This window comes from Penicillium verhagenii, assembly GCF_028828195.1.
Source record: "Penicillium verhagenii strain IBT 33310 chromosome Unknown utg000012l_segment0_segment0, whole genome shotgun sequence".
NCBI lineage: Eukaryota > Fungi > Ascomycota > Eurotiomycetes > Eurotiales > Aspergillaceae > Penicillium > Penicillium verhagenii.
The window spans coordinates 1,614,559-1,642,520 of NW_026643176.1; the positions used below are offsets into that span (position 1 = coordinate 1,614,559).

Sequence of the window (27,962 nt, forward strand, 5' to 3'; positions counted from 1 at the left end):
GTACTTATTACTAATATCAGGAGAGGGGAGCAAAGAAGTCTAAAATTCAAAGTTGTACCACCCTAGTAAAATTGTGCTTTCAAAGCTCAAGGCCCAGAGCTAAAATTAACTACTTTAATCGGATAAATCTGCATATTCATAAACATAATCCTATATGGAAATGTCCAAATATTCATAATGGAGGTAAAATGGTAATTTGATGGCGGGGGTACACGTGATGTTATCGATAAGGGACGCGTTAAATGATATGATTATGGATGCAAGTCGCAATCTTACTCCAGATCTGATCTCCCGCGATGAAGCGATGGATTCCACGCGGACAATTTCTGAATTGAAATCTGCATTCATCTGGAGCCAGGTTCGCATTCTTTCTGAGAATCTCCAGCCACCAGAAGATTGGAGAAACTATGCAGTTGAGACTGAGGAGGATGTTCTACCGGATAGGGTGATTGAAGATGTATTGCATAAAGGTGATTTTCTGTCCATTATGCTACGATTCTTGGAATCACATCGTCACTTACTATTCTATTGATGTACTAATGGTTTTTTGTTGGATAGTGAACGCTGCAGCAAAACAACACAATCGCGTCGTTTACTCCTCCCAAGCGATCCATCATGTCGCGCACCAGATTGCCAGTCTCTACTGGGCCTCTGTTAGCCAGGACATAGAAAATCAAGCTGTGCTCAGAAAAGGTGTGGACAAGACAGTTGATCTTTCTAAACACATGTAACTTTCCTTCCCGCTTTACCAACATCTGTTCAAGAGTGTACTGACCGGACCTGAAGGAATATCCTCGGCCTGCCATTGGATCTGGAATCACAAGGTGCCAATGAGGAACAAAATGAGAGGTCAGTCTCCACATATACATCTGAGTTTCCACCGATTGAAGTTCCACCTGCCTAATTCCCGGCGTACAGATACCAGCGCATGCGGAAGCGACTAGTCAGTCTAGATCAGCAGCGCCAACAGAGACAGCGTCGAATCGATCAACTGCAGCATCTACGCTGCTTGCTGGAACCATTTCAGGAGCCTCAGGTGGACATCCAACCGAACCTGGTCACTCGCGATGGAGAATTGTCCCAGGAATTAGAGAGGATGCGTATGCTCATGGCGCGAGTGAGCGGCAGGATTTCCCAACAAAAACCCAAGCACATTCAAGAAGGTAGCGAGGAATATCTTCTCCCGGGGTCAGATCAACGGCTAGAAGCTTTAATGGACACGGAGGCATGACTTGAGGACATAAATTCTCCATGAAACGTTTTTCTCACTATCCCTTGCATTCCCAAGAACCCTGGTCCATGCGGTATTTTGATTTGCACCTGGCACTGCATTGTCTGTAAAATGCTATGTACTACTTGGATTGCCTGCCCTCATAGTAGATACTGGCTGTAGCTACTAGGGTGGCACAAATCCATTTCCTATAAGACTGAGCTAGTGTAATGAGATTCTAATTAAGCGGGGAAGGTGCTCAAGTGCTTTCACCATTACAACTGCAGGAGCTAAGTTGTCCATGGATTTGTAGCAGGTGCAAGTGAAGAGAGAAAGTTCGGCCGGTTCCTTGAAATCTTCTGCCCGTCATTGACTTCCATTCCACCCACCTCCGTTTCGTGATTTGCGTGGAAATGTCTCGCCAACACAGCTGCGAAGAATAAATCTTCAAATTATGACCAAAGCATCCACTGATACTTTTCCAAACGAAATTCGGAAAATTCTCACGCATCCGATGGGTACAATGAACAGAATGAAGAGCCTGGTCGGGTTGAACGGGCGGGCGACTAACCCGATTGGGAATGGTTCGGCCAACCACATCGATTACATCCACGACAGCCGCGCTGCACTCGAATTCGAGCAAGACGCGATTGAAGACCAACCCACCCAACTTAACGACTGCGCCGCCATCATCGAGGGCGACACTACTCCCTCCCCTTCCAAGGGACCTTCAGCACGTGGGCATCGCCGCCGTTCTACCCACGTCACTCGCCGTGACCTTGAGAAGTTTCAGAAGGAGGTCCTGGGCGTCGAAAACCACGCTTCCTTTTACGACGAGGAGAACGGCACCGCACAACCTATCGATCCCAACGATCCCGAGCTTGCAGAATTGAACCGTGCCTTTGACGCTTCCTTAATGTCGATGAATAGCGGTACAGGAATGGCCGGCAATCCGCCGGCTGGCATGTTCTCCGGTTACGTGGACAACTCTGCCGGAACCCCTAACATGGGCAACATCCCTCGACAATCCATCTCACCCGCACCCCTACACCCCGCAGCCCAAGTCAACGGAGGCGGCATGGCAGTGATGAATGGAAACGGTCCTATGAATGCGGGTCACCAGATGGATCTGCACCATCTCTACGATATGGTTCTGGAGCTGAGCGATGTTCTGAAGAATAACCGGGAGGTAACAAAGAACATCGTATCAAGTGCGGAAGAAATTATGGTATGTTGGGAATTTCAAATCTATGTGAAATTGGGGAGACCAAGCTAACAAGATTGAATAGAAGCATGGCTCCTCTGAAGGTGCTAGTGCAGTGATACAACAGCTTAATGGTGACATGGCAGGTACGTGTTGGAAAGATCATTCACTTCATCCCTTTGGTATTCGCCCGCTCTTAATCTCGATCAATGAACTAATGACGCGTCAAGCTGCCCGAATCGCCGAACTCGAACGCGCCCTCGTCAAAGAGAAACGACAGGTTGAAGATCTTAAGCGTGAACAAGTGGAAAACACCAAACTCATCGGGGACTACGAAGCCGGCGTTGGCACAATGGTGGAGCAGATTCGCAACTATTGTCAAAACAACAATATGCATTTCCTACACCAGAAGAGTCACTACAACAATCTCCTGCAGCTTGAGCGGGATTCCCATCTGGAGAGTCGACTGGATCGCGATTATTGGCATGCCCAAACGATGCGATGTGCAGAGATGATCCGGAAAGCCCACCAGTTACGATCGGAAGAGGACAAGTTACCCATACGGGTCATCGCGGGGCTCCAGAACGAGGTTCGCGCATACCGCCATGCACTTGGAATGGAGCCCGAGAAGCCCGAAGAGGAGTACGGGTGGGAGATCCTAAAGGATCTCTCTGTGGAATAAAAGGGAGCGGAATTGGGATGGATTCACGTCGTGATGACCTTTCTGTTTTGCTTTTTTTTTTCTCTCTACTTCTCCTTTTCTTTTGCATAGAGACTGGCGGGCGCATTTGTCTTTTTTTTGCTTTCTTAAGGTTATGTTCTTTCCCCTGGTTTATTTTTAGTGTCTTCAACCAAGGACATTCGGCGTTTTCTTATTACATAGGGGAGGGGCTGTATATGCCACATTGTTACCCAATACCCATTGTTTCTGCAAATCATTACATATTATTATTGTGTGGCGCTTCTTTAGAAATGATCGGTGTGTATTCAACTATGGGTCTACTCAGCCGTACCTAGGCCGGAATTGATGATGCGAAGACCAAATTTGTGGGTTCTTGGCGTCAAGGGGGTCATTTAGGTCCCTTGGGGACAATTGCCCTCTAACAATTGGCTCTGGTGCCCCATTGCAGTCCCGATCTTCGGCATTTCCCCACCTTTTCGCCTCTTTATCCACTTTATTTGGGACAAAGTTGTATTGATAACAGTGTTCGCCGGTCACGGAGGCCCTAGGTTGTATGCACCTTAGTATCCTCAACAAAGACTAGTAAATTTTAGTTTTTTAGGCTTTTCATTTTTTTGCAAATTTTCCAGCTTTTCATCTGGTATGTTACCTCACGTGCTATCGATTGCAAAAGTGGATACATGTTGTTTCTACTTGTAGTTTACTGTAGTTCACTGCTGAAGTGGACCACTACGGGGGAAAACCCGATTATGTCACCTTAGATCGTTGCTTCACCACATCCGGTCGCTTCCAATAACTTCATTTTCTTCTCTTCCCGTCGCTTACTTTCTCATTACTTTCTCACCTATCATTTCCCACCATGTTGTCCCTCAATCAGCGCATATTGGTGAACTCCGTGCCCCGTTACCTGTAGTGGCATACACATACGTGACATACCTAACACCAACTCGCCATCCCGGCTCCTCCACCTCGGCTATATACCTGCCGGATTCCTCTACCGCTTCGACCTGATCGTCCGTGACAGGGTTCATATTGGACATTGTTGTGGCATTGTCAGTCGTGAAAGGAACTTGAAAGTGGGGGGATCAGCCAACTATGCGTCATTCGAAATAAGGCATACCCCCCATCATTCGACCATAATCCCGCGCCACACTTTTTGGCCACTCTCGAGACGCAGGGTCCCAACCCCCAGGAACCTTCAACACTGGAAGTGATTTTTTTTGAGAACTATAAAAAAAGACAAATATGGACGGTGTTCAAAGTGTGGATGTGAGCTGGCTTCATCATTCGCAGAAAGGTGAGTTCCACTTTAGTAATGCGGCTGATCCGGGGTCACCCAATCTGGGGCAAAAAAGAAAAGAATGAGAGAAGAAAGAGGAGGAGCCGGAAGACCAACATGTTTTCGAGCGTGAGGCTAACTTGGTGAGCTTTGTTTACAGATCATCTTTCACGCACGAAATCCGTATCTTCAGGGGTCAGCGACAAATCGAGCGCCGAGAAGGACTCCGTAACGAACGCATCAAAACCTCACCGGCGATCCCGATCGAATAGTAGCCCGGCTCGTCCACCCTCATCAAGCGGCACAACTCCAAAACGCGAGTCGCCAGATCAAGTGATCCAGGAAGGAAAGTCCGCACCGGAACCAGAAATTGCTGTTGAGCAAAGACCATCCACTACCTCCCCGGCGACACAGAAAACAGCGCCCAAGGCAGTTACTGGGCGCAGGAATTCATGGATATCCAGTTTGAGCTCCAAGTTCTCCTCCGGATCTACACCACCCTCGCAGTCTAGTCTGAAGGGAAGCCCGGCGAGCCCCAAAGCCACTGGACCTCTTGATAACCATAATCCATTCGGTGCCGCTTTCTCTCCGAAAGATAAAGAAGAAGAAAAGAAGGATGATCCAAACCCGTTCACCTCCTCGTCGCCCAAGGGTCCCTCTTTCATCCATAGTGCACTCCGCAAGTTTTCGTCCAACTCAGGTGGATTGCCTAAGCTTCCGCCAAATGCCGCAACATGTCCTCGTCGAGTGATGAACCTTGACCAGGGCCGTGACCGGTGTAAGATTGCGGATCTCAACCAAGCTAAGCTAAACAGAGTCGCATTCTGCGTGGACGTTGAAATTGCCGGCGTGTCACATCGGGATTCGGACGAAGACGCTCCTCCGACAAATCAACTGCGACAGCCTTTGCCAGAGTCGAATCGACAAAAGGCAAAGAAAGCCGAAGTCAATCAGGATACCAAGGCAGAGGATAAGGAAAAAGGCAAAGAGGAGGCCGAGGCCCTGAAGCACCCGCAAACTGCGGTGACTGATAAAGAGGCACCAACAGCTCCAGCGGCTGCCTCTTCTTCGTCGCCCACTCAAACCAATGTCCCCTCGGAATCTCAAATATCCGCTACTGAACCCGTCGTTCCTACACCTACCGCCGACGGTGAACCAAATGGCGAAAAGAAAGATCCGACTCGCAAGCAAGAAAAGAAAAAACGGTCTGAAGAGGAACGAAAGGAGCGCAAAGAGCGTAAACGCAGACAAGCTGTAGCGAATGGTTCAATCCCACTCCAAATTGATGCAGAACATGACGACGAGGAGGATTGTCGTTCGTCAAAGTCTAGTGCCCTACGTTCTAAAACACAGAGCCATCCTACCACAGACCCCGCGCGCATCTATCGCCGTTGCTGTCAGCTGAGAGACTCCTGTTCTCAAGCGGGTGATTGATGAAATATCATCCCCGTCATCAACTCTAGCAGAATCACCGGGCACGGTTGCCGCTTTGGATCTCAGTAACTTCCCAATGACACCTCAGGATATTGTGACTCTGAGTGATTGGCTTGCCGTGGTGCCTGTTCGTAAACTTCTACTACAAAACTGTGCATTGAACGACGCTTCCGTACGGTCGATCCTTGCTGCATTACTCTCGACAAAGACGGTGGAGCAGATGCGCTATCGGCGAAAGCGAAATCGCAGATGTGAATCCCCCACTATCAAGTATGAACGGTGGGGTGTTGTGGAGAAGCTATCCCTCAAAGACAACCCCAAAATTGGACGGGAAGGATGGCGCCACATTGGCCTCTTCGTTCACCTTTCTAAGTCCCTGAGGGCGATTGATCTGTCCGGTATTCCTTTCCCCAAGCCACGGAACCCAAGTGACAATTCTACTCAGAGCACGGTCCCAGATGTATGCGATGTATTTGCGTGTGCTCTAGCGGAAAGGTTTCGCGGTGATCACCTCGAGGAATTGCTCATGAGCGAATGCAAACTTTCGGTTGAGCAGGTCAAGCGAATTTGCGAGGCATCCAGCAAGTTGGGATTACGAAGGCTAGGCATTGCAAATAACGATTTGACAAGAGAAGGTCTGGAACATGTGGTCGAGTACCTCAAAGCTGGGCAATGTGAAGGATTGGATTTGGGAGGAAACGATATCAAACACGACCTTGATCTTTTCACAGGTGCTATTGAACCCGAAATGCCCCTATATGCTCTCAGCTTGGCAGATTGCTCTTTGGATCCTTCCGTGATCTGTCCGTTGTTGCAAGCTCTAACCCAAATTCACAATCTTCGCTTCATCGATTTCTCTCATAACCCTGGTCTGTTTTCGACACAGCCCAGTGCACTTGGAGCATTCCGACGATTCTTGCCCAAGATGCCTTCTCTCAAGCGCATTCATCTTGCTGATGTTAATCTCTCTTCTGATCACGCCATCGGCCTTGCTGAAGTGCTAGCGGAGTGCCCTAGTCTTTGCCATTTGAATATACTGGAAAACCCGCACATTGCATCATTGGCCTCTGCCACGGACCCTGCTGTTCAGGAGGAGGCTTGTGCCCTCTATACTTCTATCATGACCGCTGTGCGCGTTTCTGGTTCAATCATCGCGGTGGATATTGAGGTTCCCACTGCTGAAAACAATGAAGTTGTGAAGGCACTGGCATCCCAGATCGTTGCCTACTCCCTTCGAAATCTGGAAGGTACAGCTATTGGAGAGGATCTGTCGGATGCTCTCGTGTCGCACGACGTTCCAATCCCAGAGATCCTACAGCACATTGTCGGGCACTCCACTATCATGGACGAGCCATGCTATGAAGAAGATGAGGCAGGCCCAGACGAGGATTATGTCATTGGCGGTACAGGTGTGGTCAAGGCACTAGGTGTCTGTCTCGGAAACCTTGATCAACATGGCAGTGATTTGCCAGGTGATTCAGCCCCTGGCAGTGGCACTACAACCCCTCGTCGTCGCAAGTCTAGAGTTGTTACTAAGAGGCCTCGGGACATGTCGAAAAATCTGTTGGAGTCCGCGCGCAATATTCGAGCTCGGATCCAGTCAGCTCTTATCCGCGAAGACCGAGCTGGTAACGACGCCAACTACAGTAAGCTTCCGACAATTTCACCATTTATTTCTAATCCAGCTACTAATTCCATTATAGGACGTCTCCAATTTCTGGACATTACATTGCATGGAATGATCCAGCGCTTTGAAGATGAGTATCCTGAAACTCGTCTACCTTCTCCACCTATTCCCATGTCTACTATTCCAGACACCGCATCGCAGCATTCCGGTGAGGATGGAATTAGTTCAAGTGCTATCATTGGTAACCTAAGCAGCAGCTTTGTAGACAATGAAACTGCCGTCGACGATGAAGAAGTCGATCAGGACGGTTTCAAACTTTCCCGGTCTAGCTCGATGACCTCGTTGCATGCTCGTGCCATGACATCAGAAGAAGGTCATGTCCATCGTCTAGGTCAAAACCTCCGCCGTGACTTCTTAAAGACACCCGATGGGCAAGGCGAGGACGACTCACATCTTGATGCTCTACGAGAGAAACTGGAGCGCCTACACGAAGAGCAGGCTCAGTCACCATTTGACACTGGAGAAGCCTTCGAGAAACTTGGGAACACTGTTGATGAGCTCTGGGCAGCCCAGCGTCAAGACGCTGAAGGTTTCGAGAGATTTAAACAATCTCAAATTGCTGCCCAGTTCAATAGTGGTCTACGCCGGGAATCATCTTCCTCTGAAAGCAAGTCACCTCCATCGTGAGGTGCTTGCTACAACTTTTATGTTCTACCCACATCCATCCGTACGTCCAGCTTTCGGTGCGCGCTTTACTTTGCTATTCTATTTTCAAGCGCATTCTTTGTACATAGTAGTCCTACTGTTTGTCATTTTCGTTTTGCGATTCCAGTCATACCCAATTTTTGTACTGTTTTTGCTATATCTGTCGCTTTCCACGTTCTCTTTCGATATGATGATCAGTGGTCTTGGGATTTGCATGTAACCTATGAGTTCCAATTGCAGGGCTGTGTGATGATCCACAGAGCGATGGACAATTTTCAATCAGAAATTCATGTTCGAGAATGAGATTTCCCACGGTTCTAGATTCTAACACTTTCCAAGTATCTTGTCCTTCCAGGTGCGAAGAATAAAATAATGCAATATAGAGTATCTATATCGTATCATACTTGCATCTGCTGCCAGTCGCCATCCCAAGCTTCGTCATCTAGGGGTTCAGGCAAAACGCGCTCTGGCCTAAAGATTTCTTCCACAAAGGCAAAATCTAATTTCATGAACTCCGCAGGCATCATATCTGCAAGATCCATTCTTATTAGTACGGGCCCAATATTCGTAGGATCTGAACAGCTCACCAGGACCATATACGTGACCAGTCAAATTCGGTTTCGGATGTCCAGATTCACCTTGATCCCCAAGAACATAATGCAGAGCAGACGCTGCCTTCCGAGCCTCTTGGGAGCTGTGGCTTTCCCGCAACCAGATAACCTGTGATAACCTCAACAACTGCTTGATCCTACCAGTCCAAGCATAATCATCAACTTCAACACCCGAGCTCTCCTCCTGTTCCATCACAGGCTGGCTCTGCAGATAGAAACAAAGCAAGCTAGTCGCCAGCAAAAAATCATGAATAAACGACGCAGTCACCCTCCACCTAGTTTGATATAACCGCCCATCCACCCTCGTCTCTTCATCAACCAAATGCTGCAACTCCAAAATCTTCATAGCAGCTTCCACACAAGTAGACCTAGAATACGGATACTTCCGCTCCTTCTCGCGCGCCTGTGACGCAACAAAAAATCTCTTATGCAATACAATCCTCAGCCGGTGAACACACACCTCCAGCCAAATCCTCTTAATAAGCACCTGCGCCGGAACAGAAAGCGAAGACTCAAGCCCATCCCACTTCATACTAGCCGGCAGCGCAGCCCGATACTCCGCAACCAGCCCATCCAGTTCCAATACACGCGCGTAAGAGCACATGCCCGGCTCCGTGGCTACGTCGGCAATCTGCGCGCCGACGACAATCAGCCTGGTCTTCGCGAGCGTGTACAGCGTCGGCGTGATTTCTGATTCAGGCCTGCTGGGCGGTAGTATGGGGGTGTTTTCGTCGAAATCGGAATCGAGCAGGTTCCGAGGCTCGGCGACGTCTGTCTGCGTGGACTTTATTATCCGGGCTAGTCCCATCTGCATGGAGATGTTGAAGTCGATCTGGACTATTACGGCCCAGGTTCGGCGGCGCATTTCGGCGGCGAAGGGGGTTATGTTTGGGAAGTGTTTTGCGTCGCGGTGGTAGCCCATTTGCGTTGCTATTGTTACTATTGTGCTTGCTAGGATGCGGAGGCCCGGTGCGGTGTCTTTTGAGGGGAAGACTTCGGTCATGAGGTATAGGGTTAGGGTTTCGAGGACGTGGGGTCCGCCTTCTGTGTAGTGGCCTAATAGTAGGCATTGGGTGATCTGTTCTCGGAAGATCTTGATTTGGTCTGGGGCTGTTGTTGTTGTGGACTTGTCGAGGGAGAGGTTCTGGACTTGGGTTGAGAGGCACATCATGCTGAGCAGCAAGCCGATCCATACGATTGGGGCATCGTGTGGGGATTTCCAGAATTCTTCGTACTGTTTGATGTTAGCCCCGAGCCGGACTATGGGGTATGGATGGGTATACCTCTCTGAGGAATTTGCCAGTGTGAGGAACGCCTGGAATCACGATCAGTTTATGTTGATAAGATCGGTTATGTACTACTCGAGTAGGGCCTACCCGATGACAAGTCCAATTCATTAAAATAGCGGGAAATCAACCTATCGACGACAGGTCGTGGTGGTATCGACTCAAGAATCGAATCGACGCTTATATGTGTACACCCACCACTATAAAACAGTTGCGGACTGGGCAAGGAGCTTGAATTATGATCATAGTATGTGACCATCTCATGCAGCTCATTATCCTGTTCAATATGATCCCTCAGTTCTGCAATATCATCAAGCACTGCTGCCCAATGCGAACTACTAATATAGCTGACGCCCGAATGCCGGATTCTCACACTCCCATAATCAGACGGGGACGGTGCAACTTCTGGTATCTTGTCTTCGCGAGGAATCTGAGAGGTGATTCCGGATGGTGTGTCTGGGGGATCATCTGCATTGCTTGTCGTTGGGGTAGATGCAAGGCCTGTACTTGAACCAGTCTGCTGCATCAATCCCATGACGAGGCCTTCTAGGTGATTGATTCGGTCTTGGACATGAGCTGCTGCCTTGGTTCCCCGGGGCCCTGTTGACTGGGGAATGTATACACAAGATGAGCTCATCCCTCTGCTTGAGCAGTTACTGCACGGATGGAGACGATCACAGCGGACTCTAAAAGGTATAATTAGCCAATAGAACATTTGAGTAGTATCTTTCAAAGAAACATGGCTCCAAGTCTTGAATATTCGGTTGAAAAACAAGGCTGCGATAATTCTGCTTTAATCAGTCACTTTCGGACTTGTGAAAAATCACTTACTTCCGTCTCCTGCAGGGTTTGCAGCTAAGTTGAGGCTTGTCTCGACGTCTGGCAACGGGCGGCTGTGAGGGCACTGAGGGGTCTGGAGAGGTCAACAACGGATTCTCGGTCAGCGACTGCTGCGGTATAGGAGTATGATCTGAATCATCTGTCATTGGCATGATGGTCAGCAAGTTTTGAAGGGAAAAAATGAATTAGAAAGATTCTTTATTGTCAGGCCTTAAATATTGAGAATGGGGGGTTGGCCCCCAAAATAACATTCAGAGGATCGGACATCCGCGGAGGGTGAAGGCCCTGAAGGGTGGGATAAGTTAAACCTCACACTTCCCCCCCCCGCAAAAAATGGCAAAACTCGCCCTCTTTGATTACAATTGTTTTAACAACTTTGTATGTAAAGATAATTTCTAAATCACTTATAATCTCAATAGGTGGTTTAAAATTGGTCTGTAAGATTGAAAATTTAATTAAATGCTTCCGTTAGGGTATTTTTCGGAATTTTTACTATAGGGATGCGGCCTATTTGCTACCAATTTTTAACCAATTTTCTCATCCTCAACTTTCAAGTCGTGCAACTTTGCCAGGGAAAATCATACCAGAGTTTCTGACTGTAGGAAGTACTTATTTACTAGTTGTTCATAACTTAGCAATAATCAGAAAAAAAAGTTCATATAGAAATTCATAGAGATGTTGGAGGTTTTTGCCATTGATTTTTGCGGGAAAAAAAAGTGTGCCAACACAGCACTGTGCTTGTCACCCTTTGAACATTTGAATATATAGTAGTATGCACTATGGAATGATTTGTGAAGATACTGCCTCAAGAAAAAAAAAAAAAAAAAAAACGTTCAATGTTTGAGGGCCTTCAAATGTTGACAATTTTCTAATTCTGTAGAGTCCAGATATCGACAGAAATATACATGTACTATGTTGCTAGCACCCAAGCTTGCTTTTCCAAACATTGAGCATTCAATGAAGTAAGATGCAACCGACATCTGGAGTTGAGAACCCTTCAAATTGATGTTAGTGCACATGATTCTAGTGGTCAACTTATATCACACCTGGACTAGATCTTCGAAGTCCACATCCAGATGTCTGAATCTGACTCAATGTTTACTTAGTACATACTACATGGTATAACCGAGGCTCTCAGAGTTTGATTCTTGGACCATCCGGGTGATCTTCATTGTTTAAGCTCCCATTTGGTATGGTCTCCTTTTTGGCTTGTTTGTTTTTGAAATATCCTGTTCCTTCTCGGTCATCTTCTCCTTTTCAAGCTTCTCAAATTGTGTCCCTTCCGAATCCGCATGGGCCTCACTGCTGACATGAAGACATGATGTATCCGTCAAGGGTCTGTCCTCAATTCCTCCTGGCTAGAGCCTAGACCCAACTCCACAAGAACTTGTCGGTCATGACTGGAAGACTAGACGTTGTAAACCATGAAGCAGTCGAAAAGGAAATGATGGCTCTCCCAGAGATGATCCCACATGGTCCGATCGTTGAAGCTGTTGCCTCCGGAGCAGTAGTAACAGAACCAGATGTGGTTAGGCGCCTCCAGGTTCCCAAGTCGCTGGATGAATTCCACATGGTACAGACAGATGTGATCAAGGATCTCGGCAGCATGCGTAAACACAAAGCCCTGGTGTGCCGGGCACATAGCGATTATCATTTTGCTGATTGGGAAGTCAATAAATAGTTGTTTCTTTCTGGTAACCCGAAGATAACTAACTTGACTTGTGAAAGACCAACACCTGATTGATCAGGTGACACCTTAGGCTGTATGTCTGCGCCCAAAATCTGCTTATTATAAGAATTTGTGATAACATGATAGTATGAAGGGGGGGGGGGGGGTTTACTGTTAGGGGGACACGTGGGTGTCTCAATACTGAGTGGACATGAGGGAAAGCGAGAAAAGGATTAAAAGTAAACGAGATAAGCGAGACAGAAAAAGGCAAGGTGAGCCAACGTTGCGTTTGGATTCCCCCTCAAATGTCAAACATTGACCTAAAGCGCGCGGCTGGATGTGATATCTAGTAACTCCGTTTGCCAGCAGACCTACTAGCAGGTATTAGCCAATGTTTATCAGATAAAAAGGCGGCTCTCTTTACCATTCTGATAGATTGCCACTCAATCACTCCCATCGGCCATACCCTCAACCTTCCAATACATGAGATTTTTATGATCAGATGTCAGGTGATCCCATATTTCCTTGCTTGTATAGCAATACATGCCAGGACATATTTCACAATGCCAATGCCTAGTATTGTCATTGGTGCGGAACGGAGGAAAGCACTCCATAATGGGTTGATGACGATGAACAGAAAGATGCTCAAGTGCACTGTCGACAGATTCGATTAACGCGTCCGGGTGTTGCAGGCACACTAGGAACAACATTCTCTTAGATTTCCATTAGCATTCTCGTCTTTTCTGATGTTTGGAAGGACAAAAAAAAAACAACCTTACCTCGAGGGGCATTTGCATTTAGCGATTTATGCTTGTTTTAAAGCGATCATCCGTGGTCGACAAAGACTTGAATGGTTGGAGCAGTGAGAGAATTGTACGTAAATGCAGCACTTTTCTTCCACGTTCATGGCGCCTGGTGGCAAACGACACCTCCCCCTTTGGAAGTAGCCAAATTGCGGTCATTTGAGGCCTTTAACCTCAAGTCTTTTTAGGTTGCAGGACTAGCCTTAGGATACTACCAATATCAAAAACAATTTTCGCTGTAAATGCAGCACATTTCTGGTATTTATACTCAATCCTGAATGGCTTCACGGGAGGGAGCTCTTCATTGGATATTACATGTGCGCGTATAATTCACTTGAGATAATACGAAAGGATCTCCAAGGCCGCGAATATTGAATGGTGCCTTACTCCGATGACCTTGGAATGGGTGGACGCCGAAAGCACAGTTGCTGGAAGCATCCAGACTTGGGGAGCGGCTCCCAGTCTTGCGTGCATTTGAATACTTTAACAGAAGAAAGTTCAATTGAACTGAGTTTTGGGTCAAAAGTTGAAACACGTTAATCAACTCCTGACAAGCTCAGCTTATCAGGGGGGGGCAGACTAAACTAGAAGTCCACTAGTACATGCACTAGTAGTATTTAGGACTCGGTGTCTTGCTTTAGTTGACGACTTGCCCTGAATCCTGACTCATCATTGGTTCAGCTGCTGTATGACTCATTGGACATTAAAAAACTGATATTTGGTAACCACTAGTACGACTGATCAGTGATAACACATATATTGAGCTGAAGTTTTCCTTTGAAAGTCTTCATTCGACGTCAATCACAATGACAGCAAAATGGCAAACCCAACGTCTCCTCCACGGAGTCCGCGCTATAGTTGGCGGTCAGGGCCCCCCTCTGGTTCTTATTCCAGGCTGGCCGCAAACAGCAGAGGCCTTTAGCGACATCTTCGAGCCTCTTTCAAAACATTATCAGTTCTTTGCTCTTGATCCCCCGGGCTTGGGTGACTCATCCCCTCCTCTCAACGGCTATGATACCGCGAATGTGAGCAAAATCATGGCAGAAGCTGTCCACGATGCCTTGAAAGAAAAGCAGTACCATCTCGTTGGCCACGACGTGGGAGGATGGATCTCTTATCCATGGGCTGCTCAGTTCCAATCCAGAATCAAATCGCTCAGCATACTGGACGCTTCCGTGCCGGGTTTCTTGCCTCCTTTCCAATTCCCGTTGCCCAACCAGACCAACATGCGTGTTTGGCAATTCTCATTCTTTGCGCTTCCTGAATTACCTGAGATCCTGATTAGCGGCCGGGAGAGGGAGCTGTTGACGTGGTTTTTCAACCTGAAGACGGTCCATCCAGATGGTATGCCCAAGGATCAATTCGAACGCTATATCCAAGCCTATTCAAGACCAGGGGCAATGAGTCGGGGATTCGAGTACTACCGAGCCTATGAAATAAGCGCCAAACAGAACTTGGAGTTTGCGAAAACGCCGCTCGATATACCTGTCTTGGCTTTAGGGGGAGCCAGTTCAGTGGGTTCAGGCATGGTTAACTTGGTCCAGAACTTCGCGACCAATGTTTCCGGAGGCGCGATTGATGATTGTGGACACTTTATTCCTGAAGAGCAACCATCTGCTGTCGCTGGTAGACTGCTGGAGTTTTTGGGAGCAAATTAGACAAAATGAGACCCTTCATGCGCCTTAAATAGACATATAGAAGATAGAAATCGGCAGGGAGAGCGAGGTGATGGAATAAATTGATTGGATTTGGTTGGGTTTGATTCATTTCCGTGTCTTTTGTCCTCTTTGCCAATATTTTTTTAATGCTGGGTTGTTAAAGCAGCATAGTAAACAACATTTGAATGAAAGTGGAGAAATCCAAGGTAAAGTCCTCGGTTCAACTTCCCCACGAGTCCGGGGTTATCACATGTTAGGGGAATTCCGTCATCTTGATCCCAGAACCTCCACATTCCCATACTCCCTCTTCAACGTCCACAGGCCATGCTTGTCTTGGATTCTGGGTGATTTTGTCGATTTGTCGATCAAGTCATCATGGCGATTCAATCTAAGCTATTACCCCCCGACCGCTCCATCAAGCAGATCCTCTCCAGCCTCACCTCCCTCTACCTCCGAAACCGCACGCGCATCTCCCGCGGTGTATATCTCGCCCTCTTTGCAGCCCTTGCAAAACGAATCCACAATGCCATTTCCGAACAAAAGGCCGCCTCTCAACAGGTGGAGCTGCGGAGACGCCCTGGCACTAGCAGTTTAGGCGACGATGAACAACCACGCAAGAAACGAGTGGAGATCAACCGGGAGTTCTTCAAGAGCTTGCTCCGTCTGTTGAAGATTGTCATACCAGGATGGCGCAGCAAGGAGCTAAGGCTTCTTGTAAGCCACAGCGTATTTCTCGTTTTGAGAACACTGCTGAGTCTCTACGTCGCCGAGCTCGACGGTAGACTCGTGAGCAACCTCGTGCGGGGAAAGGGCAAAGACTTCTTGCTTGGGCTTTTCTGGTGGATGATTGTGGCTGTTCCGGCAACATTTACAAACTCTATGGTGAGCCTCTGATCTATTTACTTGGTGTATTACACTTTCCTACCAAAAATGCTCTGTTGCGACCGTTGAAAGTCTGCTAATCTCACCGTTCTTCCTCTAGCTCTCCTACCACCAATGCAGACTCGCCCTCAGCTACCGCAAACGCTTGACCGACTACATCCATGATAAATACCTGTCGAATATGACCTTTTACGCCATCTCTGCCCTAGATGATCGAATTAAAAATCCTGATCAGCTTGTCACAGTTGACGTGTCGCGTTTCTCCGACAGCTTGGCAGAGCTGTACTCAAACTTGGCCAAGCCAATCCTCGATATGGCTATTTATAATTACTCTTTGTCAAAGAATGTCGGAGGCGAGGGCCTCTTCATTATGAGCTTGCTGGTCCAGCTCTCAGCTAACGTCATGCGCATGTTGACGCCGCCGTTTGGCAAATATGTCGCCGACGAAGCCCGACTAGAAGGCGAGTTCCGATTCCTTCACTCAAGGCTTATTGACTATAGCGAAGAGGTCGCTCTTTATCATGGCCATGAGGCTGAGAAGGATACCCTCGACAAGGGATACTTTACCTTGATTAAACATGTGAATCGCATTTTGCGTCGGCGCTTGTACCATGGATTTATGGAAGATTTCGTGATCAAATACTTCTGGGGCGCCCTCGGCTTGATCCTTTGCAGTGTGCCGGTATTCTTTAAGATCCCTGGTCAGATCGCCCAGACCATGGGAGACCGAACAGAAAGTAAGTCTGGCTATTTTCCCGGTCGGTATGCCTCCTTCTAACCCTATGGCAGACTTTGTCACCAATCGACGGATGCTGTTGTCTTCCTCTGATGCTTTCGGTCGTCTCATGTTCTCGTACAAGGAAATCTCGGAGCTGGCAGGTTACACAGCCCGCGTTTCATCCCTGCTCGAGGTGATGGATGACCTGGTTGCAGGTCACTTCGAGAAGAAGCTGGTGTCGTCGGCTTCGACCGAAGAGAATGCAGCAGTCCTATCCGGTCGCGGTGAAATTATGGAGAGCAGTTCTATCGAGTTCACCGATGTACCAATTGTCTCACCCAACGGAGACGTTCTGATCCGCAAGTTGTCCTTCACTGTTCACCCGGGCGATCACTTGTTGATTGTCGGACCCAATGGGTGCGGTAAATCCTCTCTATTCCGCATTTTGGGCGGGCTCTGGCCAGTCTATGGAGGATCGGTCAAGAAGCCTCCATTCCAAGACATTTTTTACATCCCACAACGTCCCTACCTATCTCGCGGGACTCTCCGACAGCAAGTCATTTACCCCGATGGCGTGCGTGAGATGCGCGCCAAGGGTGTCACTGATGCGGACCTGCATGAGGTCTTATCGGTGGTCGAAATCGCGTCAGTCGTCGATCGTCCTGGCGGCTGGGACGCCGAAGAAGAGTGGCGCGACGTATTGTCGGGTGGTCTGCAGCAGCGCATCGCGATGGCCAGACTCTTCTACCACCGGCCAAAGTTTGCCATTTTGGATGAATGCACATCGTCTGTCACTTTGGAAATTGAGAAAGTCATGTACGAAACGGCCAAAAAGCTTGGAATCACTTTGATGACAGTCTCGCATCGTCGCAGTCTGTGGAAATATCACAAAAAGATTCTGCAGTTCGATGGACAAGGCAGTTACATCTTTACTGGGCTGGATTGGGAGCGACGATTGAAATTGGAAGAGTAAGCCAATCCCTTGATGACTTGAAACTGTGCCTGTTGCTAACCTCGTCCAGTGAGAAAGAAGAACTTGACTTACAATTGCGAGCCGTCCCCGAGTTGGAGCGACGAGTTGCCGAACTAACCGCAATTTAGATTAGAGCGTTCTCTGTAATTTAGCAGTTTATTTCTATCTCATGACACAAGCGAATATGATCTTATAGTTCTACATCTTTCTTTTTGTTCCCTCTTGTCTCCACCGATACGACCAAATATGGAAATGTTCCTGTCTATGACCGCATTCTCCACTACTGGTATCGAACCCACCAATCCCATTGAACCGTCGGCATCGGAAGCCATTTTCTGTCGGGTTTTCGGGCCTGGAACGAAGCCATTCACCAATCACATCACACATCTTCGGCATTGTCTGTTCATCCGAATCCAGCACGTTCTGTCACCCCCACAAAGGCCAAAACTCACAGACCCCACTATAAGACTCCCTACGTCATCCAATGCCTTATCTTGTTCTGGTTCGCCACGAAAACCAGGAATGTGAAGCGCATCGTGGCTTTTTTTCACGTTGGAAACTTTTCAGACGTCCATATATCTATCCTAATCTTACCCTCCTGAACTTTCTCTTTCTTCATAACAATATCCTTTAAAACAATCATCTCGCGATTTCGCATTGATAGACGGCCAATTGACAATGACCAACGCCAACTTCAATCCCCATCCAGCTCCGGCTGCGAACAACAGTCAGAAGAGAAAGATCATTATCTTTTCCGGTAAGCATCCAGATTCCGACATGCTAAAATACATCTAGAGTCCAAGAAAAAAAAACTAACAATCTCTCCCTGGTATCTATAGACTTTGACGGTACAATCTGCATGCAAGATACAGGCCACATCCTGGTCGACAACCACGGCTGCGGCACCGAAGCCCGCGCCAAACTCGAGGAGGAATTAAAAAATGGCACACGAAGCTTCCGCGAAGTCTCAGAAGACATGTGGGCATCCCTGCACGTCCCCTTCGACGACGGCTTCGTCGTAATGGAAAAGACCATCGAAATGGACCCGGGCTTCCGTGAATTCCACCAATACTGCATCGCGAACGGATTCCCCTTCAACGTGATCAGCGCAGGACTCAAGCCTATTCTGCGCAGAGTATTGGATACGTATCTTGGTGAAGAGCAGGTACGTTCACTTCCTATTCCCACCCTTTTCCCAGCGAAAAGAACCCCTCCCCCCACCACAAAAATCATTCAAACTAACACCACCACCCTTTCCAGTCCTCCACAATCGACATCGTCGCAAACGACGCAACCATCAAACCCGACGGCTCAGAATGGAAGCCCATCTGGCGCCACGACACAGAACTAGGCCACGACAAGGCCCAATCCGTGAACGAAGCGCGAATCGCCGCGCAAGCCGAATGCGAGCCTAACGAAATGCCGCTCATCGTCTTCATCGGCGACGGCGTCTCGGACCTGGCGGCCGCGCGCGAGGCGGACGTTCTCTTCGCGCGCCGCGGTCTGCGGCTGGAAGAGTACTGCATTGAGCACGGCATTACGTACACGCCGTTCGACACTTTTGCGGATATCAAGCGCGATATTGAGAAGCTTAGCGCGGAGGATCAGGCGAAGACGGGCGGTGTTGGAAAGCCCGTGCGGTATAACCCGCGGGCTAATCTTTGGAGACGGATTTCGAGCAAGGAGGCGGTGCCGACGCTTATGGCTGCTGCTACGCCTTCGAATGAGGAGAAGATGTTCCTTTGGCCGGAGACTTTCTCGGAGTCCAAGCCTGGAACTATTGAGGAGGTGGTGGAGCCTGTTGCTGTATAGGGTCTCTTTCTCTTTCTCCGTCTCTTTTTCTTCTTTTTTCTCTCTTTGGGTGGATGATTTAATGGTGTACGAAAGTTTTTCTTTTTTTATGGGATAGAAGTCGTTATGGCGATAGATATTCAAATATTACACACATAGTTTGGTTATAATAAATTCACTCTACAAAGTCAATACATACCAAAAAATATGTGCAGTCTATACCTATCAACGGAAGCCCTCCAGGGCCGAGAAGAAAGCTTTGAAATTTGAACCTTGAAAATCAATTGCTGGTTTAAGAATGTTCTCGATTGAAAATGCAATGAACGCGACAACGATGAAAGCACATAGCACGTATGACAGGCACAGACTATTAATTAAAAATGAACACGAAAAGAAGCGCAGATGGGACTATTTCTCGACAACGAGAGGCTCAACGTTCCAGATACTATCTGCGTACTCGTTGATAACGCGATCCGTCGAGAAGAATCCCATGCGCGCGACGCTAGTGATGGACTTGGCAAGCCACTCATCCTGCTTCTGGAACGCCTCATCAACCATCTCGTGGGTGGTGATGTAGGAGTTGAAGTCGTCAGAGACAAGATAGTAGTCACCGTGTTCTTCGATGGATGAAGACAGGGCTGAGAAGTCCTTTGCATCACCGAACATGCCGCCCTTGATGGCGTCGAAGACCTTTGCAAGCTGAGGGTCAACCTGGAAGTCGCCGTAGACGTGGCGATGGCGGAGTTCTTCCACGTCTTCGGCAAGGTTTCCAAAGAGGAAAATGTTCTGCTCGCCAATCTCACGGGTGATTTCGATCTAGAAAGGGATTTAAAGATTAGTTTGCTTTTCTTCGATTAGCTTGATAGGTTGAACAACGACTCACATTGGCTCCATCGCAAGTGCCGATGATCAAACCTCCATTCATCACGAACTTCATGTTGCTTGTACCACTACCTTCCGTTCCGGCAGTGGAGATATGTTCGCTGATATCGGAGGCCGGGCAGATAATCTCCGCCTTGCTGACATTGTAGTCCTCAATAAAGATGACCTTCAACAGGTCTCCAATGTCCGGATCACGATTGACCACAGACGAAACCTTGTTCACAAGGTGAATAATTGTCTTGGCCATCCAGTAACCTGGAGCAGCCTTACCACCGATAATGGAAACACGAGGAACCACTTTCTTCTTCTCTTCAGGCGACATCGCTTTGATGCTCAAGTATCGGTGAATGATTCCAAAAATGTTGAGCTGCTGGCGCTTGTACTCGTGGATTCGCTTAACTTGAACGTCAAATAGAGAGTTGGGATTCACCTTATATCCAGTGGTCTCCTGGATGAACCTGGCTAGTCGCAGCTTGTTCTGAGATTTGATTTGGGACCACTCAGCTCGGAACTCCTTGTCATCGACAAAAGCTTCCAACTTGTCCAAAAGGGTCAAGTCTGTCAAGAACTCATGACCACCAAGCTTCTTTGCGATCAGGGCAGACAGGGCCGGGTTAGCCTGGTGCAACCAACGTCGAGGAGTGACGCCATTCGTGACATTTGTGAAACGATCAGGTCCGTAAATATCCACAAAATCTTTGAAAAGAGTCGACTTGAGGAGGTCGGAATGCAATTCAGCAACACCATTGACCTTGTGGGATCCAATGATGGCCAGGTATGCCATCCGCACCATCTGCGGGTGAGATTCCTCAATGATGGAGACTCTTGATAGTAGCTCACGATCATTGGGGAATTTCTTCTCGACTGTCTGCAAGAAGTAAAGGTTCACATCGTAGATAATCTGCAGATGTCTTGGGAGCAAATTTTGAAGTAAGGGAACAGACCACTTCTCCAAAGCTTCTGGCAGAACAGTGTGGTTGGTGTAGCCAAAGGTATTGGTTACAATACTCCAGCCTTCATCCCAGCTCAGACCCTCGATATCAATCAAGATGCGTTGCAACTCAACAATAGCAAGTGTAGGGTGAGTGTCATTGAGCTGGATGGCCACCTGATCGGGGAATTCGCTCCAAGCTCGCTTGGTCTTTTTGAATCGACGGACAATATCATGCAGAGATGCAGCGCACCAGAAGTACTGCTGCTTCAGACGAAGCTCTTTGCCTCGCTCCAGATTATCATTGGGGTAGAGAACAGCGGAGATAGTCTCGGCACGCTGTTGATCCGCCACGGCGCTTTCATAGTCACCGGCATTGAATTTCTGGAAATCAAACTCTCCAGAGCTGGCCTTGCTGGACCACAGTCGAAGATTGTTCGTTGTCTTGGTGCCATAGCCGGGAATTGGTACGTCGTACGCAACTGCTCGGACGATCTCTCCATCTTCCCAGGAGTGCTCTAACTTTCCACTTTCACCTTGGTACTTGCGGACGGTTCCGTAAAATTGGATGTCAACAGTGATTTCGTGTCGTGGGAATTCCCAGGGGTTGTTGTCAAGCCAATAGTCAGGAATCTCCACTTGGTATCCATCAACAATTTCCTGTTTGAAAATTCCGTAACGGTAGCGCAGTCCATATCCCCAAGCCGGATAGTTGAGTGTGGCCATACTATCCAGGAAGCAAGCCGCCAAGCGCCCAAGACCACCATTTCCCAGAGCCGCATCATGTTCCTGACTGATGACGTCTTCGACCCGGAAACCAAGATCCTTCAACCCCTCTGTCAAAGAGTCAGTGGCTTTCTCCATAGCAAGGTTTCAGCATCACGAACCTTGGGCGGCCTCTTTCTGGCCTACATTAAGCATAGCATTGTCCAAGGCACGGCCCATCAAAAACTCCAGAGAGAGATCTACCGCAAAGGTCAGTCATCATCACAAACCCCGATATGAGTACAATGCTTGGAAGCTTACAGTAAACTCTCTTCTGATCAGCCAGCGTCTGACGCTGCTGAGTTCGGTTCCACTCAATAATGAGTCGATCCCGAAATGCAAGGGCCGTTCCCGAGTACGCGGCACTGCCAACCAGACCCCAGTAAGCAATCCAAATCCCGAAAGTGGACCCCACGAATTACAAAGATACGTACTGTTCATCGCAATTGTACATGGAGCGAGCCAGCGTTGTCTCAATATGGCGCACGAGTTCTTTCTATAAGATATGTATGGTCAGTTTGGAATGCATCCAGCAACCAGCTCCTTCTTCGGGGGGACCCACCTGGAATTCCTCTTTGGTCGTGAACTCAGAAACGGACTGTTAAGGTATGTGAGCTTATATTCAATGACCTCACCACAAGCTGTAACTGTGTGAACTTACATTTTCGAGCCATCTTCACGCGAGAGAGCTCTCAAGTCAGCATCAGGGCAAGCTAATCACCACTAGAAGGAGAAACGACTCACGCCTCTCGTAGCGGCTCAGGAATACTGGCTTCCACACTCTTAATATCGGCGGCACCAAAGCCGGTAGGAGTACGCTTGTGCTTCGGGCGACTAAATCCCGGTCCAACAGGACCTTGGAGGTCTGCAATGGGCGCACCAACGGAAGGGCGACGTTCACGACGAGCTTCCGACATGATGAACAAGATGAAAAAAAGAAGAGGAAATTCCAAAATCAGGCAAGATTCAGGTAAAGGCCCCGATCAAGTTGAAGGTAAGAGAAAAAAAAGAGAGAAGAAAAAGAGAGGAAAGAGGGGAGTGCATGGTCACACCTTGGGTTTTGAGAGGGGTTGGGTTTCGGAAGTGCAGGATACGAAAAGTCGTCCGAGCGAACATCGCTCAATGCGGATTTTACCAGGGTCACTATAGTAACTCTTCTTTCTTGGCTTGGAAGGAACATGCACTCCGCAGTCGTAAGTTCTTTCCCCGCTGTAAATCGTGGGAGTTTATACGTCAGATGTATAGCTCTGGTGGGGAACCACTTGAGTCTGGATCCTATCAGGCTCGAGTACATCGCTCTTTCCTCGCGGTCCGTGCTGCTACTTTTGCCTTGCTTTCACAGTATGCACTTTAGTTAGTATGCATCCCGTCTCACATCATGCCACTCGTGTGCATTGGATGCTAAAATCAGCAGGTTTGAGGTTTGGCGTATTTTCGGGTCCTGGATATGAAAGAATCTATGACCCGTTGACGTGCTAGCTTCCTTTTCCGCGATGTGGTACTATTTGATAGGGCTGCATTTTACTTCCTGTTTCCTGATCCTTCGGTTATACTAGGTTGACAAATCTCCAAAAGTACCATTTTCCAAAGGTCTCCATTTGACAATCTCCCTTTCTTCTTACAACTTGGTTTGCATCCATATAGTTTTCATGCAAATTTTCAGGAGGATGGGGCTACTATCAATCGCAAGGGTTGAACAGTCATGTTATATAAGGCAACCACAATGTATCCAAGAGAACGAAGATCCCCATGTTTATTTCGAAAGATATGAAACGGTCCTTGAATAGTAGGTTCAATCCGCTTACCGCTGAAGCGACCAAAGGGTACATATAGTTCAGGTAGATAAAACATCATGCATCAAATCGCTCGAAGGCGTTGATTGCTGCAACGCATTGGAAATTTGAGCTCAGCAGACACAGCCAGGAGATAAAAAAAAAACAAAGATATGAAAAAGCCAATCCGCCATACTATGCATCAGGTAGGCTGGAAAAAAAACAGATGTGGCAATATCAAGATAGTGGATCACAGTATGTCAAATACTCATTTCGATCCCCAGGAACGGTTAAAAAAAGAATTGAATCAAGGGTCAGAAGTATGGCAGTGGCACTACCGAGAGGGGGTACGCCATTGACTTTTGGAGGCAAAAAAGACCCTTGTTCGGGGTTGAACTTGTAAAAAAAAAAAAAGAAAGATCCAAATCACAAAAGAATAATAAGTAACAGGAGAGAGGTTAAAAATAGCCTATTCCAGCGACGCCTGAGATCCTATAACCCACAGATCTGTCTCGAGGAAGAAAACCGAGAACCTCCTCGTAGATACCAAAATGGGGGTATCATTAATCAGCGCCTGGAATAATATCCTAGGATGAAGTTGCACCGTAAACGCCTGTAACTGAATCGAAGCCAAAAGCGAGAAAATGAAGGGTCGAATGTCGGGGGTATGGTTGATCGTAAGTATAGAAGATAAGATGAGAAGGCCGGTTGAGTAGAAATGTTCTTCCAGTTGTGGGAGAACTTGGGGGGAGATATGAAAGGCCGGGATGAATGTAGGTTGCATGTCAATTATAGAATACCTGAATCCTTCAGGGCATTCTGTAGAATTGTTTCCTTGACAGCCGCGAAAACCAGTCGGATATTGGTGGTGTCGGTTGCTTGGGTAAGGCTGGAATTGAGACTGGCATTAGAAAATGGTCTCCGATTGGGACAAGTTGGCTGGTAAACTCACTGTGGATATAGGTTGAGGTGTGCTCGATTCACTTGGTTGAATCGCCAAAGAAGATACTTCGCCGCACGATTCACATCATTTCCACCAGAATAGTCAGGGAAATAATTACTCAGGGGAGACCGGGGAAGTTTTTGCCGGAATAGATCGACTTTGTTCAGGAACAAAATGATACTTGTTCGCATGAACCATCGAGAGTTGACCACAGAGTCGAAGAGAACTAAGCTCTCCATCATGCGATTCTAAATATAGTGTCAGTACCATCGCGTATAAATATTGAATTCAGTTGTCTTACTTGATTGCTTTCTTCTAGCAACATCTGATCGTATTCACTCAAAGCGACACAGAAAATGATAGATGTGACATTCTCGAAGCAGTGAATCCACTTCTTGCGTTCGCTGCGCTGGCCACCCACATCGAACATGCTGCACGGGCCGTTAGCGATTGTGAAAGGGGGAGGGGGGAGCGATATCTAGCATTCACATACTGTATGCTTAATTGACCCATGGTAAATCTTGTCTCGTAGATACCTGTGGTCTTGGTTCTTGCTCGAAGGACATCTGATACGTCGGGGATGTAGTCCGGTGATGTTATCCGCTTCGCTTCGTCGAAAAAGCTAGATCTGGGTTAGCGTTTGAAATTTGAACGCAAAAGGCCAAGGTGAGAGCATACTATGGCGCCGAATCCATGAGATAAAACTCATTCTGGCGTTCCAAAACCGTTGACGTGCACGGATCATTCCATAGGTAAGCCACGGCGTCTCCACTTTAGAATCCAACGGCATATTGGGATCTGCGTCGACATGATATTCGTCCAGGAAGGTGAGGTAATCCTGAACCTTTTGGCTAGACGGTTCGAGGTTAAAGAGACGGTATCCCTCGATGAGAGCCTTGGCGCAATCGAGGAGATTCTTGTAGACGGTCAAGCGATACAGAGCCAGCTCCTCCACAGTGTAGCCATTCTGGTGAATAATTTTCATCTGCTTGACAATGGTGGATTTTCCACTCTCGCCAGAGCCTGTGATTCGAACGTCAGTCAATCCGATTGATTACATAGCTGGCCAACGAGTGATCACCTACCAAGCAAAAGGATCTTGCATTCCCTGCGTAACCGCCTGGAGTCTTCCTCGAGCTTCCGGTCGATCAACTGGCTTTTCTTCTTCTGTTCCGCGTCCCCCGCGACTTCGCCGCTAAAGCATGCACCCATGGTTACGAGTGGTTCTCACAATCCCAGACCAGCAGGGATGAGAAAGACCACGTACACCGCGCGCGGGAGCGATCGGTGTCAGCCGGGATGGCCGAAGCCTTGGGTTGGTTGGAGGAGAGTCCCGCCACAAACGGAAAGGGAGAGATGCAGCGCAGTCCTAAAACTGGTAGGAGAAGGCTCAGTGGCGATAAAGGGGGTTTCTTCGGCAGTGAAATTTGGTGAAGGTAGGTAAGGCGGGGGTTTTGAACGTTGAAAGGGTTTCGGTGGACTTGCGACAGACGAAAGTTTCGCGGTGAGCCAGCGAGTCCGAGATGTCGGTATATGGTTTGGGTGAGTGGTGGGGGAGAGGGGATCGGAATTGTCGATGGTTATTGTCTGGTGGCGTTGGTGTATATTGTCAGTAGGTCAAGGGTAAGTGAGAGGAGGTTATAGGGAAAGATGTCAAGTCAGTGCGACCATCGTCATGCTGGGGTGAGTGGAGATGCCAGGAGGGAATTATGGGGGTAAGAAACGTGAGTCTTACGCCGTTTTGCCCGTAATTACGCCCTCTTTTTTGAGTTTTCTTACCACTAAGATTACTTCTAATTCCTTTTTTTCCCGCTAATTCGTTGTAACTTGTACGCATAGAGTTTACTTGGGGCCAATGTAATTTTCAAACGTTTTCTCCTTTTCTTAGTGAAAATTTGATTGAAAAAAAAGGGAAAGAAAAAGCGGCTTTATTCTTTCACTGGGGGCCGTGTCAGGGTCACTTCACATACTGGACGAGGGGCGAGCTATGAACCAAATATTTTACAGATTTGAGGCTGACTGATTTTCATGCATGATGCATCTCAGAATAAGCTAGACTTGATTCTTGTATACAGGCAATTCAATTATAAAAAAATCAAAATATGTAAAAAGAAAATTGAACCAAAACTGATGGGATGTTGAGGCTCCGTTGTACTCCGTACTCGGTAATGTACTATGCCTCGTGGACAGCTCGTATCGAAAACCCACCGGAGCTTGGAGTGGAGAGTCGTGACGCACATGGGGGGAAAGCAAATCGGTATTAAGGTATCGCTCCAGTTACGTTGAGTAATTATGGCCTCAGGTGGATATCACGTGCACTGGCGCACGTTGCACTTGGCACGTTCTGACATGACAAGCATACATGGAACAATGACAAGAAAAGAAAGAATTAAAAAAAAAGCAAAGAGCTCAAAAGATGAGACATTTACAAAGGATAACATTGAGAGAGTCAAGAAGCATCTGAACATCTGAATCATTCAAGTCGATCCATATACTACTAGTACATAGTCAACATTTCAATACCGAATTAAACGGTCTCTAGGTTGCGGTGTAGGCGTGGTACCTACAGTAGCAGACGATCGTCGATATTTATGTCCGAGATCTCACTCGCCCTAAGCTCGCGAGATGCCCCCTCTTTTTGGGCATGAAACATTTCTCAAGTACAGCCCCATAAGAAATGCCTTTGTTTCGTGCAGTAGTGTGTTCTTGGTTTCACATGTCACCTCGACTGCTTGAAATCACCGTTGATTTTCTCGATTCAAATGTTTCCAAAATTTATTCTCGGAAACACATTTGAATTCTTTGATCATTTTAAACGCTGCTTTCCTGTTTTCAAGTTTTGATTATTGACTTTCTTTTCACCTAAGGTTATAACTTTAAAATTCAACTTTTTATCGAGATTAACGCTCCAGATGTCGGGTACTTAAATATATATAGGTGGCCACCAAGATATATATGGCACCTGGGCGCTATCTTTTGTCAAAAAAATTGCTTTTAGAATGTATCAATCAAATAGATTGATTCAAATGAACATACATGAAAATGCCCACTACATATACTCACTGTGCATTTGTACCCGTTACCCGTGGACGAACTACCCGAAGTCCACCCCAGGTGCCCAGATGTCGGGTCATTTATCTGAGACAACAAAAGTGATTCTCTTGAGCCCTCCAAGAGTGAAAGTGTCAACAATATTGTCCAGGATCTTGAACACATTGTTCCTGATCATTCTCAAGTGCTTCAAGTATGGAATCTGTCTAGATTGGATTAGGTGCTCGTCAATCTGCAACATATGCA

The 27,962-nt window shown here is 47.6% G+C and overlaps 10 protein-coding genes across 10 annotated transcripts; 6 read left to right on the top strand and 4 right to left on the bottom strand.

Moving 5' to 3' along the window:
• Window positions 1-247: 247 nt before the first annotated feature.
• N7466_011260 (kinetochore subunit FTA4 family protein) lies at window positions 248-1,231 on the top strand (the record flags this gene model as incomplete). Its single annotated transcript, XM_057170649.1, has 4 exons — window positions 248-470; window positions 559-727; window positions 787-849; window positions 919-1,231. 4 exons carry the CDS (start codon window positions 248-250, stop codon window positions 1,229-1,231), a joined length of 768 nt encoding a protein of 255 aa, XP_057016381.1.
• A 493-nt stretch (window positions 1,232-1,724) lies between these two features.
• On the top strand, window positions 1,725-3,096 carry N7466_011261 (uncharacterized protein; the record flags this gene model as incomplete). Its single annotated transcript, XM_057170650.1, has 3 exons — window positions 1,725-2,438; window positions 2,500-2,560; window positions 2,645-3,096. 3 exons carry the CDS (start codon window positions 1,725-1,727, stop codon window positions 3,094-3,096), a joined length of 1,227 nt encoding a protein of 408 aa, XP_057016382.1.
• A 1,245-nt stretch (window positions 3,097-4,341) lies between these two features.
• Window positions 4,342-8,123, top strand: N7466_011262 (uncharacterized protein; the record flags this gene model as incomplete). Its single annotated transcript, XM_057170651.1, has 4 exons — window positions 4,342-4,393; window positions 4,536-5,771; window positions 5,839-7,455; window positions 7,513-8,123. 4 exons carry the CDS (start codon window positions 4,342-4,344, stop codon window positions 8,121-8,123), a joined length of 3,516 nt encoding a protein of 1,171 aa, XP_057016383.1.
• Window positions 8,124-8,539: 416 nt separating this feature from the next.
• N7466_011263 (fungal specific transcription factor domain-containing protein) lies at window positions 8,540-10,573 on the bottom strand (the record flags this gene model as incomplete). The annotated part of the gene is made up of 5 exons (XM_057170652.1): window positions 8,540-8,670; window positions 8,729-9,155; window positions 9,213-9,986; window positions 10,036-10,067; window positions 10,129-10,573. The coding sequence occupies 5 exons, from the start codon at window positions 10,571-10,573 to the stop codon at window positions 8,540-8,542; spliced, it is 1,809 nt and encodes a 602-aa protein (XP_057016384.1).
• Window positions 10,574-12,286: 1,713 nt separating this feature from the next.
• Window positions 12,287-12,532, bottom strand: N7466_011264 (uncharacterized protein; the record flags this gene model as incomplete). The annotated part of the gene is made up of 1 exon (XM_057170653.1): window positions 12,287-12,532. The coding sequence occupies one exon, from the start codon at window positions 12,530-12,532 to the stop codon at window positions 12,287-12,289; it is 246 nt and encodes an 81-aa protein (XP_057016385.1).
• A 1,624-nt stretch (window positions 12,533-14,156) lies between these two features.
• N7466_011265 (alpha/beta fold hydrolase) lies at window positions 14,157-15,008 on the top strand (the record flags this gene model as incomplete). The annotated part of the gene is made up of 1 exon (XM_057170654.1): window positions 14,157-15,008. One exon carries the CDS (start codon window positions 14,157-14,159, stop codon window positions 15,006-15,008), a length of 852 nt encoding a protein of 283 aa, XP_057016386.1.
• A 375-nt stretch (window positions 15,009-15,383) lies between these two features.
• Window positions 15,384-17,709, top strand: N7466_011266 (uncharacterized protein; the record flags this gene model as incomplete). The annotated part of the gene is made up of 4 exons (XM_057170655.1): window positions 15,384-15,890; window positions 15,991-16,627; window positions 16,680-17,577; window positions 17,631-17,709. The coding sequence occupies 4 exons, from the start codon at window positions 15,384-15,386 to the stop codon at window positions 17,707-17,709; spliced, it is 2,121 nt and encodes a 706-aa protein (XP_057016387.1).
• Window positions 17,710-18,259: 550 nt separating this feature from the next.
• Window positions 18,260-19,393, top strand: N7466_011267 (Pdp3-interacting factor 1; the record flags this gene model as incomplete). The annotated part of the gene is made up of 3 exons (XM_057170656.1): window positions 18,260-18,338; window positions 18,421-18,746; window positions 18,842-19,393. The coding sequence occupies 3 exons, from the start codon at window positions 18,260-18,262 to the stop codon at window positions 19,391-19,393; spliced, it is 957 nt and encodes a 318-aa protein (XP_057016388.1).
• A 387-nt stretch (window positions 19,394-19,780) lies between these two features.
• N7466_011268 (glycogen/starch/alpha-glucan phosphorylase) lies at window positions 19,781-22,867 on the bottom strand (the record flags this gene model as incomplete). The annotated part of the gene is made up of 8 exons (XM_057170657.1): window positions 19,781-20,188; window positions 20,256-22,021; window positions 22,073-22,150; window positions 22,212-22,315; window positions 22,385-22,446; window positions 22,513-22,548; window positions 22,612-22,624; window positions 22,695-22,867. 8 exons carry the CDS (start codon window positions 22,865-22,867, stop codon window positions 19,781-19,783), a joined length of 2,640 nt encoding a protein of 879 aa, XP_057016389.1.
• Window positions 22,868-24,511: 1,644 nt separating this feature from the next.
• On the bottom strand, window positions 24,512-25,877 carry N7466_011269 (guanine nucleotide-binding protein subunit alpha; the record flags this gene model as incomplete). The annotated part of the gene is made up of 6 exons (XM_057170658.1): window positions 24,512-24,611; window positions 24,675-24,913; window positions 24,967-25,096; window positions 25,159-25,287; window positions 25,391-25,688; window positions 25,751-25,877. 6 exons carry the CDS (start codon window positions 25,875-25,877, stop codon window positions 24,512-24,514), a joined length of 1,023 nt encoding a protein of 340 aa, XP_057016390.1.
• Between the last annotated feature and the right edge of the window lie 2,085 nt (window positions 25,878-27,962).